The 16366-nt window shown below is 37.5% G+C and overlaps 1 protein-coding gene across 3 annotated transcripts in view; it reads right to left on the bottom strand.

Moving 5' to 3' along the window:
- Window positions 1-261: 261 nt before the first annotated feature.
- frmd5 (FERM domain containing 5) overlaps window positions 262-16366 on the bottom strand; it is a 45998-nt gene continuing 29893 nt past the window's right edge. Inside the window, exons 2-14 of one of the 3 annotated variants that reach the window (XM_004070018.4) lie at window positions 15401-15505; window positions 14193-14235; window positions 13373-13451; window positions 12061-12158; window positions 11442-11565; window positions 10091-10178; window positions 9896-9984; window positions 9338-9401; window positions 9147-9238; window positions 7652-7726; window positions 6989-7057; window positions 6688-6794; window positions 262-2676 (exon numbers count right to left, since the gene is read on the bottom strand). In XM_004070018.4, coding sequence (XP_004070066.1) covers window positions 2108-2676; window positions 6688-6794; window positions 6989-7057; window positions 7652-7726; window positions 9147-9238; window positions 9338-9401; window positions 9896-9984; window positions 10091-10178; window positions 11442-11565; window positions 12061-12158; window positions 13373-13451; window positions 14193-14235; window positions 15401-15505 — 1602 coding nt within the window. In that variant the 3' untranslated portion in view covers window positions 262-2107. The remainder of the gene's footprint in view (window positions 2677-6687; window positions 6795-6988; window positions 7058-7651; window positions 7727-9146; window positions 9239-9337; window positions 9402-9895; window positions 9985-10090; window positions 10179-11441; window positions 11566-12060; window positions 12159-13372; window positions 13452-14192; window positions 14236-15400; window positions 15506-16366) is intronic. The other 2 variants (XM_020704065.1, XM_023955820.1) reach the window with 2 other exon arrangements.

Below are 16366 nucleotides of genomic sequence, written 5' to 3'. Positions count from 1 at the left end.
ACCTGGTAAAAATGTGTTCAGTCAGCCTGAAATAAATTAATCCAGCTAATGTGCAGGGAGAACAGCTGGGAGGGGGGGGGGGGGGGGGGTAGGACTGCAGACCAGGTTTGGAGACCACTGTTAGACTATCATGCCTTTGGTGGAGCAGCTGCTGATGGGTGCACTTCAAGCAAAAATGATGAACATGAGAACAAACTGAACAGGTATTAAATTCTGTCAACCCTATCCCCAAACTGTTTTTCAGAACCACAGCTTTCAGTGCTTTTTTTTTTTCTTTTCTTTTTTCTATTATTTTGTAAAGCTTTCCCAATTTCATCCTGTTCTGCTTTGCATCTTCTTTCCATTCCTACTCACAAACACACCAGAAGATATACCTGCACTACCTGCAGGATGTAAATGCAATACAAAAAATGAAAAAATAACAAAAGAGGACTTTACCCAGAATCCAACAGCCATGACCCTTATTGCTTTGGAAATTAAACAATATAAACAAAATGTGAGATATCATTTTATATAAATGTGGAACCAATGCCATTTTTTAATCTGAAAAATACATACCGGTAAATAAAGTGATGAAAGCACATTATAAACCTCACAAGCTTAAGTTTGACATTTTCTTTATAGGACCATTTTTAATTGATTCACTAATTAAACATGTTTTTTATACAAATCCGGTTATGTTGTCAAGTACATGTTATTCTGTTAGTGGGCTTTTGTGGGTCAGCTTCGTCTTGACTTCAAGTAACAAAATTTGTTTTTAAATTGCTTTTAGACCAGTTTTGATTGATCAGTACTTTATCTAATGGAATTTTACATTTAAATGATCATTGACTGCAGCAAATAGAGCAAAGGCTGACTTAAAGCTGATGTCGATGGGATATGGATCACTTCTGAGTGGATCTGAATAAAAGCCCCCACTTTCAGAAATTCTTCCGACTTCTCTTGAAACAACACGCTAAAAAAGGTAAAATGTTTAGTCTTCCATAACAAAATAATATTTCCCTTCTGTTAAAATATACATGAAAAACTTGCAATATATATATTAGGAAACAAACTAATTTGTACAAAAGTACATCATTACTCTTATTCTAGCAGTACTTAAAATGGATCATACAGTATGATACATAAACTGAAGAGGTTGATATTAAACCAAAAATAGATCAAACTCTTCATTCGTACAAATTTTTGAAATTCATTGAATTTCAAAACTAATTAAATAAGCTTGATAGAAAAAAAAACATGAAGCAATGAGCACATTTAAAGTAAATATAATCATACCAGCATTGCACATCTATTTAGGCTATTATCTATAGGTGTCAGTTAATTTTTGATGGCCACCAGCTCTTCTTTATTCATCACACACTACTTCACTGAATCTTTAGAAAATAAAGAACTATTTTGATGTCTAAGTTTAACCTTTTTATCACTACATTGATGTTGAGATGTCTTTAAAAACCAGAAAAGCCTAAACAGTTATCATATTCTTTCAAAAGAGATTTCACCCTATCTGTGTCCAGTTTCACAAACCCTATCTATCTAGTTCTTGTTGCATTTTTTTGTTCTTTTTCTAAAAACGTTAGCCTGCTCTTTTCTTGGATTTAGAAGACATTGCAACCTTTTGACTCTTTCTTAGCAGCTATTCCTCTGACGCTCACAAAACCTCATTTCCCTTTCATAAAAATGCATCAACTTCCTTAATTTCCCTTTAGTTGACGCCTCTCATTCTCTTATGCCATTGCAGTTCAAAAGTAATAAATATTAATAATAATAACATTAAAGACAGTATTCTTTTGTTGCAAAAGTTATTTTTGTGTAAAAAAAATTCAGTTCCTTTTTATTGTAATTTGAAAAAATAATACCTGAAATGAAGTAAAAAGTCTGAAATCTGAAAGCAAAAGAAAGAAAAAAAGGCTTGTGGGTAAACAAGGAAGAGTTTTTGGAGGGAAGGCAAAGTGTTTTGGGGTAAACATCCTGCTGGTCCAAACTGTCTGCCTGAAAGAGATGGATGAAAGAAGCAGGGTTTGTGGCTGGGGTAAGGCTGCCCTCCGCCCCTCCAGAGATGTAGGTGTTCCTCTGTCCCGAGTGCAGGTTTACTGACCCCATAGTTTTAGTTGTTGATGAGCAGCCCACCCACCCAGCGGAGCTTGCAGGCGAACCACCGTCTGAGCGGACAAAAGTACTCAAAGTGAAACTGTTCAAATTCAGGGGTTTGGCGGATGTCACTCAAAAAAGCAATATCAAGATCAGATTCTGTGAGAATGATGAGGAGGAGGAGCAGGACGAAGAGGAGTCCAATGGTCACGAGGAGCAGACGGAGGACGCTTAAGACAAACTTATTCACCTGCTCCACCTCGCTGAGGGCAGAGTCTGAGCCCTCCTTTACAGATTTACCTTCCGCACCAAAATCCCCCCTTTCCTCCTGCTGTGGGGTTCCCGCTTCCGACTCCTTCTCCTCTTCAATGCTGCAAGGAGCACCGTTGATTTGCCGTGAGACGGAAAGCTCAACGCTGTGGTCGGCCACCGGGGTTGGAAGGACGCTGTCAGAGGGGCTGTAGGCTTCATCAGAGATAACCGCCTCTTCAGTGGCCTGACTGCGACAGCGAGGCATGAAGGACTCCCCATGGGACACGGAGCGCACAGGTGTGGAGTGAGCACTGTCCCGCAGCGACTCCAGTCCTAAGAAAAGAATTACAGGTAAACCGTTCCTCAAACTATGAATAGTCTTATATTTCTCTCATAATATTATTAGACATTCACCCCTCGTCAACTATTGATGGAAATATGCAGCAAACCACTTTGGCTCCAAAATGACCTTAATATAGCATCTTAAAAAAAAACTAAGTGAATTTTTTTTCCTAGCTGGAAATAAATACAGGCATCAATGGGTTAAGGCAAAGTAGTAACGACATTTATCATTAAAAGATAAAAAAGGCATACAAGGAATATTTTATAAAAACTTTAAACAGTTGAAATATTGTTTTTTTTCTATATTGTTTTGTAGATTTGTCACACTCTCTCACAATTAGTTCTACTTTATTTCTTCTTACACTTCCAAAATTTAAGAATCCTAAAAATTCTCGGTAACACATATGTTGACAGTCAACTAAACATATTATCAAGATGCAAATTTCTAAGTTTCCCATCAAATTGCATTAAAAAAATCAGTGTAATTTTTCCCTTTGAATTTTTTGCACATACTTACAGACTTTGGCCTTCTCAGTTCCATATTGTAATACTGCTTTTAGGTTTTGTGCAATAAAGATTTTGTGCATCAGTGTCAAATATCCTAAGAATTCACAGACATCTACCGGTATGTTTGCCATAAACAGACACTTATGGTTCTAATTGAAATGTTTGCATAAACATGAAATTGGTGGTGTAATTTTAAATTTGTCAGCGTAAGACTTTCCCTTTTAGATGGAAGTTTATTATCTATATTTCCATAACAGACTTACAGAAAAGCTTAGAAAATCTTTAGTACACAGGGGTGAAAAGATTTCATCTGTAAAGCTGACTTTGGTCACATTGCTTCACATAACTTTAATATATAAAATGCTCATTAATCCCTACTGTAACCTGTTGACACAATTAAAATTGCTATCAAGTCCTCACAAATACAATATATCTGGTATGTTTTTCTATATCGCAAAATATTACTTTATATTTTTTTACAATATGTAAAGAAAATACTTGAGTCTGTTTCACTATATTTATTTTTCTTTTTTTCAGGAAAGAACAAAGTATGGTATAACTTCAGTTGGAGTTTAATAAGTGCACCTTTTTAAATAAATGTTAAAAACTCCCAAAAGGCCTGTTATCATTGTTTTAAGCTTATTAAGGGGATTTGATTGCTTATTGCTATTTGTAATTTTATGTTGTTGTTTTTTTTCGTTTTGTTCTTAATTTGCCTAATTTCTAACTTTCTTTTGTCTCTCTTTTATTGTGAAGCACTTTGGTGCCCTTAAGGAGTTGTACAGTGCTATAAGAAAACAAAGCTTCATTCATTGAGACATTTTGATTTTTTACAAGTCTTTGATATTTTGATATCTTCTCTGGAAAGACTCAAAACAATAAGAGACAATTTATCTTTAAAATTCTTTTCTTTTTTTCTTTCATAATGTGTGTTCTACCAAGTGTTTCGACATCAATTTTCATTTCCATAATGTGCACCTTTAAAGCATCGTGTCAGCTGCATCCTGTTTGCAGGTGCAGAAAACCTTGGAAGCTGAACACATTGAAATAACTTGTATTAAAAAATCTTGCTCTTGCTTTGGTTTGAATGTCACAGTTACAGACATACTGTGCTATTGTTATGGTGCCTGACTTTTCCAGAAACATTTGTCCAGCAGAGGTCTCTAAAAAGCTGCAGGCTGACTGAGGGATTTCCAGAGCAAAACATTTATCCAGAAAAGCTCTCAACTGAAGTTCCGTTCAAGTAAGTAGCGGTATAATCTGAGTGTTAAACCCAAAGATGATTTTAGATGTCACAGCACTTTAGATTTTGTTGGTTTTCTTGGACCTGTGAGAAGAGATTATTCCCACATTTTTTTAATAACTGGCTACATTACACATGCTTGAAAAGGCCCAAATAAGTTTTACTAGTTTTTATTCAAAACCTTAACTATTAACTGTTAAAAACAGATATATTTGCTTACTACAACACTTTGCGCCTTGATCTACCAATCACCAATGAGTTTTTAAACTGTGACAACTACAGTCGATGAGAGAAGCTGTACAGTATACATGTCAGTGAGGAAGAGCTATGGTATGGTGGGACTGCTGACTACATCACATTTGCCAGAGTTTAACAGCAGCAACATTATACCCTCACTAAAACGAGAAGGGATTAAAAACTCAGATTTTCACAAGTCCAGGATAAGAATTTTGCTAGGAAAGTAGGGCAGATTATGTTCAGCACCCAAGCTCAGGCTGACATGACAGATACATAGGGGGAAAAAGGCGTGCAAGACTCAATCTGCCTTTTCTATTCTCAGAGTTGATCTGCGTCAGTGTATCCAGTAATTTGCTTGAAAATTCCTCGTTTTTTTTTGCATGCAGTTATTAATATTTTAAGCTAAATTACAAACAAGTAAAATCTGATTTTACTACAAACACATGCACACACACACAAAAAAACCCCATTAAAAACCTGTCCCAAAAGGTTCAAAGAATAAACAAATGTCTCTCCAACAGCAACAACAAGAAATACAAAACTGAAGCAAACCAGAATGACAAACTAAAAGACTGTCAAGATGCTTGTGTTTTCCAGGATGATGGATTTACCTGGAAAGCTGCTGGGTTGAACGCTGGGCATTGGAGTGCCATAAAAGGGACTAACACTGTCTAGTTCTTGCTGCCCTGCAGTCAGGGAGGGGTACAGCGGCAGGACACCCAGGGCCTTGCCCAGCATGCGAGGCCCCAGGCTCAGCACCCGAACCTTTACATCCCGGTAGCAGTGGTTGATCATACGCAGGTGGACGTTCACCCGGGTGGTGATTCGGATCAGACACTTCACCATGGCTGCAGCATGCACGTGGTACTCCTGCCCTTTATGGTCCCTTAACAGTGCCCAGACCACAGCTTTGTGGCTTTGTTTGTTGGTTGCAGACGTGAAATGGTGGCTGTCTATGTAATGGGAACAAGTTCTGGCCTCTGAGTCTGGCCCAGCCCAAGCCAGTGACATACATGGAGCAGAGGACCCTGGTTATTTTTGGCTGGAGTATTAATACCATGGTAAGATACCCAGTCAGCACTAACTGGGGGTGGGAAAGTCTTATGGCTCTCTTGAACACTCAGAAAAAGACCCTAAATATACACGGTCACCTGTTTCTGACCTGCATTTATGTCACCCAACAAAGAGGCCAAACCCGAACAGCAATAAGACTGGATCTAACAGTTTCACACCAACTCAAGCGGGGATTTACACCTGTTGTGTTCAGTTTATTAAAAATGAGACAGCCCTTCTGAGTCTGAAACCTGCAAGCAGGCTGAACAAATGAGTTTTAACCCCCTGAATAGAAACAACGTGACAACGCGTGCAGACAGCTCAAGTTTCAGCTTTGATTTGGAGAACGCAAATCCATGATTGGGCTTTTTTAAAGACCCACTCTGATGAAAACTGTGTTTTTGGTGTTTTTTACAAATTCTTGCAGCGTTTTCTCATAATGGAGGATATATATAAAGAAAACTAAGCTCAAAATTTCAGAGTATTTGTTGTAATCGTGAGTCATGAGCAGATGAAAAGATGCAGTTGGAAAAAGCTTGTAGCAGTGACGTATGCGCTACAACAACTCCCTGCTGTGCTCCATCCAGATGCGTCCACTTCTAGATGACTAGAAGAAGTCTTAATTTTCCTCATCTGAGGGGCCAGCTGGCCACAAACCGTACGGCTGGATCGCGCCAATATTGCTAATCATTTTTGTTGCACCGCTAATGTACGGTTGGGGGTGTGAGGTGCTGTAAACTAGCCAGACAGAGTGTGAACAGAGGGATAAGAGAACAAAAATGATTGGGGCTGTACTTTAATGAGAAAGAAATTCTCCCAAACAGCACAAATGCTTAATAACTGCATCATATCCCATTTTCTTGTGCAGTAACACGTTTATGTTTTTATTCTCTGCTTACATTTTTTTTTGTTTTCTGCCTCCAAACAGCCCTAAATGCATGTAAGAGCAGGTCAGTTCTTACCCTCCATGATAGATATGTGCACAGCTCTCCGACGTGTGCGTGGTACACTGCTGAGCCTAGGCCCATGGGTGATAGATGGGCAACTTCTGCTGGGCACAAGGCCAGCCCTGGAAAGACAAAAATCATACACAAATGCACAATAATCATTAAAAATCATTCAGAGAGCGAAAGTATTCCATAATGTAACCCCGCTGCTGGTAGTGAAGACATCTACAGCAGCTTGGTGCCTATGATTAATGAAGCGTTATAAAAAGAAAAATCTGAGCAAACAGTCTGACCTCTCCTGAGTTTACAACTCTACCTGTGTATTTCTGGAGGCTCACGTTTGATTTTGGCACTCCGCTCCATCACCTCTTTTGCCACTCTTCCACTGTTGTAAAGCACAAAAACGATGCTCAGGATGAGTTCTACAAACACACACGCACACTTATGTGATCAGGCACAGCAGCCCCAACCAGCGCAGCCGCACAAAAACACTGTGACTGAATTAACCTGGTGTATTCAGACACGGGGGACTGAATTAGCACCAGTTTGACAAATGCACAAACAGACTTGCAGGCAAAATATATAAAACAATGATCATGGTTTACCCTTCAACACTACACTCGGTAACCCTGCAACTGACTGTCCAAACTTTTATCGTGCTAAATCCAGAGAAAAAATAAAAAATGTAACCTTAACATAACAGAACAAATTGCACAGACTGGAATAATTCCTTGCGGTGTTGGTGATTTAAAGCACATTAGCACCAAAAGAGCATCGAGTGAGCATTTGTCCCTTTATGTCTCCTACACGGCGAAGTGTCACTTTTATCCTCCAGGCAGCTGTACACTGACGTTACAGCATGGAACACCAGGAGGGCAAGTCTTCTACATGGTAAGCACTTTTCTCCCCTTCCAGCTGCGTCTCTCCCCGTGTCCTCCCCTCCCTGTCATCAGTCAAACAGCCTTGTTGTGTACTCTACCTGTAGCGGAAACGGCTGCCCCTGAAGAATAAGTTGCTGCTGGATACGGTGCGAACTTGACTCGACTTCTCGAGCCTGACGAAGGAGAAACAAAGAAGTCGAATGCACCCACATGGAAAGTCAAAGGAGGATTCACGATGTGGGTGCACATGGTTCTCCAATCAAGGCAAACATTATTCAGTGATTAAATTATTTACGTCATCTCCATGCACAATTGGCAATACATCCCTATCCGGCTCCATATACTATTTAATGTGTTTACACAGAAATATTCAGTGAGTTTAATGTTTTATTTTGCAGTCAAGGATTTTTTGATTTTGATGAACTGAATTCAGCCTCCTCTCCTGTGAAGTTCTTGCCCCAGACTTCTTGTCCAACCACAGATGAAATATTAGTTTGCCACTTTAAGGTCATACTTTCTCCTATATTGTTTTTATTTTAATCCCTCCACATGCTTTGTGGTAACTTGGATCATCACTGATTGATTCGACTTCTCTCTGACTTATTTGCTAAATCTTCACTTTTCTTTCACTTTTCTTTTCACTTTCAAGTTATGCCTGGAAATGAAAAGGACTAGAAAGAAGAAAACGATTTTTTTCTGTCCCTTTTACATACTAAGAAAGGAAAAAAAGAGGAATAAATGAAATAAAAAAGTACTGTATCTAAACATATATGTATGTACATTTCTGCTTTATAGCATAATCGCTTGTGGTTTATATCAAAGCATTCAGTGTAAAATAATACAAAACAGCCCAGCAAGTCTCTATCTTATTTCGAAATGACCTCAAATTGAGCAAGTTAATTGACTATATTTTTGTAGCAATTCTCTTCTAAAATGTTTTTAATGATTTGGTTTCTTTAATGGATTTTGTAAATTGTCTTACAGTTTGGCTCCTTGAAATGAAACGCATCTTTTCTCTGTTCTGCATTTTAGCAATGAGAAAATCTCACATCTTATTAAACTGTAAGTCCTTTGTCTTTTTTAATCTTATTTGAATAGTTTGTGGCAGAAAATACTGATGTGCTTCATGCAATCATTTAAAAATACTTTGTATCTAATATTTTTAATTTACTGTTTAGTGGATTGGATGGTTCTCTGTAATTACTGCCAGAGATAAGTCTTATTCTTTTTTTTTTCGATACAGTAATTTAGATATGGAACAATTAACGAGTTATACAGAAAATACAGTGCTGTTATCCAATGCTGATTTAGCTTTATGTAAAACAGAAGTTGTTTTGCTTTTTTTGTTTTAATATTATAAATATAAAGTAATACCCTCATTAATGATGACACCCAGAAATTTAACTTCCTTTACTTTTGTGCTGGCAGGGTCATTTCTATGATAGATTATTGAAGCAGAGACATTTCTTCTGCACAAAAACGCTCAACCACTAAAGGTCTGAAGTAACTCGTGCCTGGTTTTATAACTGAAGAGCAGAAGTCTGACAGCTGAACTTAATGATAAACCCAAGGAAATGAGATGGGCAGACTTACTTGTAAAACGCTTGATTCTCCACTCCACACTTCCAAAGGTGTTTGCAAGCCTCCGGTGTGGGTGCAAAGTATGTCAAGATAATCTTTTTGTCCTGCGTGTTGGAAAATAAGAAGTGGTGCAGGACAATATAACAAACTGAGACGAAAGACCACACTTAAGAGCCAGTCTCTCCAAAACTTCCCGCTCTCACCTCCTTCTGATTTGCATATATGTGAAAAGTCTTGCCCTCGAACTTGAGCTTGGTCACCTCGTTCCTGTTGTGAGAGAAAGCATAGAAAGAACACACAGAAAGCCACAGCCTCGTTAAATATTTATGACCACCGCTTTGAGCTCACGTAACAGCCACGGTGCTCCGTGTTTGTCTGACAAAACAGATTAACAATAATATTCCCTGCAGACAGGGAATGCAAAGAGCAGAAGCAAACAAATACAAATACAGCAAATATGCTGCATAGTGTGTCTGATTTTAGTATTAGCAAAAAACTTTTTTTTTTACAGAAATACATTGTGTTGTGTAAAAACCTGGCATAAAACTCAAATGCATGTTTGATTTTCCTAATTTTATCAAGTTGTTACTTGAATCTCACTGCTGGCATTGGCTAGCACAGGAACAGGCCCTCAGATTGCCTTTACTGTATTATGCATTCTGCTTCATTTACACAATGCATGCATGTTAAATTTGATTATTCTAAACAACCAGGTAATGTCCTTTACATAGCTAAAAAGCTAAAGAAGACATTTGGCCTACCATTTGAGAAAATGAACTCTCTTGTTTCCCTGAAGCACAACAAAACCAAACGGCGTGAAGGCGAGAAAAGCAGGGTTCCCAGACACATCCTGAAAAGCACATGTCAAAATAAAGGATCACATCTGGAATGAAATCAACTTCTTTTTTTTAAATTATTTTACTGATGATCTCAAACTGTCTCAAAAGTAACCCAACCTTGCAGGGATGTGGATCAACACCATATGTTTCCAGCATCTGAGCTTTTTGCAGGAAATTTCGCTCTGAGGTTTCAGGTGTCTGTCCGCTGCGAGACAGCAACATGTGTCAGTGTCTTATTGAGACTAAAAAACTGGTAACTTTAGGAGAGATTTAAAAAGGCTCACAAAAAAACTCATTTAGCAACAATTAATTAAGAAATAAAAGAAGCTTAGAGGACAAAAATAATACAAATTTTGACCAATGCTTTTTCTATGCAGTCTTTTCTTGATCTGTTGTAAAAACATTCATTCCAAGAGGTCTTTTAATTATGATGATGCTGATTTTAGGCAAAATCAAAAGACCTTTTTTGTTTTTTAGTACATAGTTTCTGCAGAGCGACAGTAGTTGTTGGCGGGACTATTGGTGTGAAGTAGACCTGCTCCCATTTCCCATCATTCCTTTGTTTACACTCCCTACTGCTTGCTTACAGCCCCTCACAACCCCAACCTAACATTAGCGGTGCAACAAAAATTGCGAAAAATATTGGAGCTGTCCAGCCGTACAGTTCTTAGCCGGACGCCAGCTCGGATGAGGAAAACGAAGACGCCCATGGATCCATTTGTCTGAAAGTGGATGCATCAGAATGGAGCAAGAGGCTGGTGGTTTGCCGATTGCAGCACCAACGTCATAACTACAAGGTTTTTTCCAACTGCATTTTTTCGTCTGCTCCTGAATCGTAACAAATTAAATAAAGAAATTCTCAGAATCACAATTTTAGGCTTAATTTTCTTTTTTTTAAACGTCCTCCATCATGAGACAAATGCTACAAGAACATGTTTAAAACACCAAAACGTCATTTTCACTTGACTGCTCAGTGTGATTACGTTACAGAGAAAACCACAAGTGGGCAGCAGAGTGTCATGCTCTTTGCTCCATGACACTGACTAGATGATACCAAACTTAAATCTTAATTCTTACATTTTTGCAATGTCTGTCTCCTATTCATCGCACCAATTTCCAAATCATCTATGCTAAAATAGCATTGCTGCTCATTTATCATTGATTTTTAGAACTTATAATTAAATTACTCTTTTTTTTTATTGTATCTTTTTCTGTAAGTGCCACTCCTATGTTTGAGCACTTGAAATCTGACCAATGGCTGAAAGAATAAAACACATACATCTAAGCTGCAATACACCTCTGGACAATTGAGGGCTGTTTGCTGTGATCTGACTGGATAATTGATCATAGACAACTATATTTCATGTCAGCGACAGCCTTTTACTTTGACCTGACTGAATTCACATCAGCAGGTAAGTCTAACAAAAACAGATGGACAGTATAAGCACAGTGGGGTCGTTTCACTTACATCATCTCTGTCTTGTGGATATCTGCTATCCGCCGCTCCAGTTTCTCTGATTGTTTAGGAAAGAATTGGAATTTGGAGCTGTAACCTTCAGGATGCTTTCCAGGGTCATAATCGCCGATCTCAGCTGAGAGCGGAATCAGAAAAAAACCCAACATTTTACATATGTTTGCGGATTAAATGGGATGGATAAGACAAGGTCGAGGTTTTCTAGGGTCCATCACGCCCTTCCTCAGATGACCCTGATGCTGGTTTTCATGCAAGAAGAATCTGACCAGGCAGTCTATGTTTAATTTATCAGCTCGTCCTCCAGAGGACATGCATGCCATCAAAACACAGCTTTCTGTGGAGCCTGCAACGCCACCTCACATCATGCCTGGAGTTTGCTTCTCTACTGCAATTCAAAATTTATCAGTACTAAATTACAAATCACAAAACAAAAGGTTAATTGACCGATGAAATTTTTTACAGCTAAAAACATCCTTTAAGCACAATCATCTGGAGATATGTTTGAATAGACGGCTGTATCTGTCAACATGGTGAACTGCACAGCACAGTGACACAGAGAACAGTGAGATGCAGAGAGTGGGGCAAGTCATTTCCATCTGTCTTGTCCAATTACCTTGAAGGATGTAGGCAGCGAGCATGGCCGCATCCGAGGTTTTACACAGGAGACGACCATGATAGAGGTCTCTCTTGATTTGCAGGAAGACAAGATATCTGCAAGGACAAAGATAGGGTCGGATGATTTCTCTAAGTACTAAAATCCTCATAACCATAACTTTTAATGTATTTCTAAATGGAGTTAATAGGACCAGCAACTCTCCTTTTCATGGGGTAAGATAACTGTCAATAAGAAGCATATGAATAAATACAAAATTGTGCACACATTAATACTTTATGCACAACTTAAAATAAAAACTATGAATACAGCATTGGGTTTTATGTTTGACATGTCTGTTTTGAATATGATTTGTCCTTGTCTTGAATACCCAATTTCCTGTTAAAAAACTGTCAAAATAACGTCACAGGCATATACATCGAGTCCCAAAACATCGATTTAACTGAGTTAGCAGGTGCTCAAAGCCTCATTTATTAAGCTAAACTTCTTAGAAGGTTATTGATCCCCTAGAAGGGGAAATTATCTTGATACCATAGCTATGTTAAATAAATAAAACAGATTATAACAGCAACGTCCAGCCACATGGTTTGTTGCGAGAACAGCTGATCGAATGAATAATGCACCGGACCTGGAAGTGGTGGAGAAAGAGCAGCAGACATCCCTCTTATTAGGTGTATGTTTTTTGTCAATCTATATATCATTGATAAAAAAATATGAAGAGACAATATCCAGGGTGCCTACATTTTTAAGCAAATGAAATTTAAGAATTTTTAAGAGCACAAACTTTATTTACAAATTGAATGTAAATAAATTAAAATAATGCGTGAAAATAATAATAAAAATGCATGAAAGTAACACTGTCTAACCTTTAAAAAATTCCATCACATGCTCCCTTTCATTTACTAAAAGTATAATCAGCAGGAGTGCAAACCTTGAGGCACTCTCATAAAGATTATCATGTCCCGGTTTTTAACCACTGGGAATATTCATGACTTTAAGCCCTTTCTTTTACTGAATCACCATTTTGCTGCTGAAGCACATTTTTTAATTAACTACCTGTTGAGAAAACAATTTACGACCAGTTCACAGATATAAAATGAATCCCAGAATTTGTCTTTTTTGGTAAAACACTGGAAAATATATTGGGTTACTAAGAAAAAATAAACACTAACTTACCGCCAATTTATTCAAAAAATTGAGACAACTTGATGGTTTTCTAGGCTTTATTTAATTTAAACTATATTCAAGACATTTTAATGTAAAGATTGCAAACACTCTTATCTGTGAAATGAAAAAATGCTGCAGGACATACCGAGTGATCTCCTCTTTGAGAGCAGCAGGATCAGGAGGGTAGAATTTGACTCTCAGACACATGGTGAATGGAGGTTGAGCTTTGGGAAACAAAAAGAGGAAAAACAAGTGGCATTAATCAAAATTTCCAGCAAATGTAAAACTACCTGCCAAACAATGAAATATTTCCTCTACTTGTGCTGCCAGGCACATTTTCTCTTTGAGAAATTTCTGCTCTTTGGGTCTCCAAATATGTCACCCGCACTGTAGTGAACCACAAGAAGATTCACTTGCAAGTGAACCACTATCCTTGTTTTAAGGTGTACAAGCATTAGCTTGCTTGGTCCCAACCAGAGTCAACTTGTTATTTTGCATCTACCAGACAAAGCAGACTATTTAATAAAAGTAACGCAGTTTTTAGGTTTTTATTTATTTACAATTTTAGCCATTTCCCCATTAAGGTTAATTGATGGGCAATTATACATATTTCAATGTTTTAAATTTATTTGTTTATTTAAATCGTTAAATTTAAAGGAGGACTGCCCCCTTAAGATCTAATTTTTGAGAGCGTTCCTCTATTTCAGTTCCTTACAAGCACAGATGGCAAAGCAAAAGAGAAACAACAAAAAAAAGCAAAAAAGAAATTCCAATTTTGTTCACAGTATCACTTAACAGACAGACATACACATACACACATATGAACATACTGACTCTTAATATTCACCCCCACTCCCAGTTTTGAATGTGTAAATCAGGATGTTAAATGTTCTAACAAAACACTCCTAGTCCTCATCTAACAGGATACAGAATCAGACAAAAGGAAAGTGGAAAAAAGCACTTACATTTCATTTGCTTAGCAATTGATTTTGTGAACTCCAACCAGTGCTGGGTCAAAAACAAAAACAGACAATGACTTGAATGATGTCACAAACCTCAACAGTGGGAAATCTGCTCATCTTAAGTAAGTGTCACTATCATGTTCGGTAGTTATTACTGTCACTTTCTACTAATGGTGTTACAGCAAAGCTCACATTAAAATATACATCTTTTCCATCTGAAACACATTTTTACATCAGGGAGACACAATTTGGATCAAGGCCATGCAGATGGTTTCCTTTTTTTTTTTTTGTTATCGTCACATTTAGGTTCTCCCTGAAACCAAATTCTGTTTAGCATTTTTATTTCTAATAATCCTTTTGTTACCCAATCTACTCCACAAAGACCACCAAAACAGTTCTGAGTGACAGCACAGGTTATGCAGCATCAGCATGAGTTGGCTGTCATCTGCAGAACTGCAACGTGATCTTTAACGGTGTAAATACTTTATGACTCCAGCAAAACCTCTGCATATCTCACAGAATTAGAGTCTAACAGACATGCCTTCCCAGGCTATGAGTAAGCATAAGCAGGAAGCGTCATATCTTTAAATCTTTAGACACTGACTATTATCTGTCATTTACACAGGGATTTAATTTTTGTTTCATAACTAGTTACATGTTTAGGATTTAAAAGTATGATTAGCATAACAAGTGGTATGTACCAAAAATGTTAAAATGCTGTCATGGTCCACATTTTGCTGTTAAGTAATGAAACAAAAAAAAGTGAAAAAGTGTCAGGCCAAATACTGTATCTATGATACACCTTTACACTAACCTGAAAATGTCTTTTTTAGGATTACAGCTACCGCTTCACCTGGTCATCAATCTGTTTTAGTTGACTCAGACGGAATAAATTGAGAACTGGGTTGAAATCTAATAATTATAATCTAACAATTATAACCAAATCTAATAATAAAAGCCAAATATTGATTAATCTCATGTCTAAAAAGGTGCTCAGAACACTTGTGAACCCAAAACTTTAAAAGATTACAAGACAAGAACAGTAAGAACTATTTAAACATGGAAAACCCACAAAGGTTAAAAAAGAAAACACTTTTTCTCCATAACCAATTTAACCAGATGCCTAATAGTATACATTAATATCATCAAAACATTTTAGAAAATAAGACTGGCATAAAGAAATCCCATAATGTTGATGCATGAATGCCTACCCGTTGCTTGTCTGGATCCACATATCTGATGCCAAAATAGTCTTTCTCCAACAAATTGAGGTTGTGGCAGATGAGGTCAAACAGATACTGGCCTTTTGCATCGCGCTGCAAGAGCAAAGAAGTAAAGCAAAAATGAACAACAACCAAAAATCACAACATAGCTAAAATACTATAAAGGAATAGTTAGAACCTTTTTTTAATCCGCTAGAGATATCCTGGATTTATTTGATGTTAATACTCAACCAGAGCAGTGTGAAGGGTTAAGAATAAACCCTGTCATAATGTTGCATGAGGATATAAGAGAGATTAAAAGTGTTGCACTCGGGTTTGTGAATATTTTGGGATTCTGAAAAGGGAGCTTCCCTTAAACACTTCCAAGAACATCTGATTCCTAAACATCTGTAGAAAGTCTCAACTCAAACCATAAAAGGAAGATCGGTTGCTTACACGACAAATGTTAATATTCCGGTTTTGCTCTTTAACACGCTAAATCATCTCACAAAAAAATGTTTTGAAGACTCCTTGGAACTTCACAAAATAGACCAGAATGACAGCTGTGTCCATCATTGCTATTAAAGACAAAGTGTTAACTAAATGGCAGCAATGTAGAATTAAGCACAGATGTTAAATGAGAGAATCAATGAGAGCTACACCAAAAAGCCTTGGACCAACAACTCTGTGACCTTCAGATTCAGCAGGATCTGAAAATGGATGAATGGATGGATGTCAAAGCAAATCTGATCGTAATACTATCAACATGCAGAAGTCCACAGTTTTCCAGCAAAAGGAGTGAACCTCCTGTGTAAATCACCCTTGATAGTTAAAAAAAATTAAGCAATTAAAAACATGAAAAGTGCAAAAGCTCCAGGATTAGTTTAAAGCTTTCTGTTGATGGTGTGGCATTTAACATACTTCAAATATTTGCAGCCACTCAACAAAGCCAGTTTTGCCACAAATGTCTGGTGC

Source organism: Oryzias latipes, chromosome 6 (genome assembly GCF_002234675.1).
Source record: "Oryzias latipes chromosome 6, ASM223467v1".
Classification (NCBI taxonomy): Eukaryota; Metazoa; Chordata; class Actinopteri; order Beloniformes; family Adrianichthyidae; genus Oryzias; species Oryzias latipes.
The sequence above is the reverse complement of the archived record's forward strand: the minus strand, read 5'-3'. Positions and strand labels throughout refer to the sequence as shown.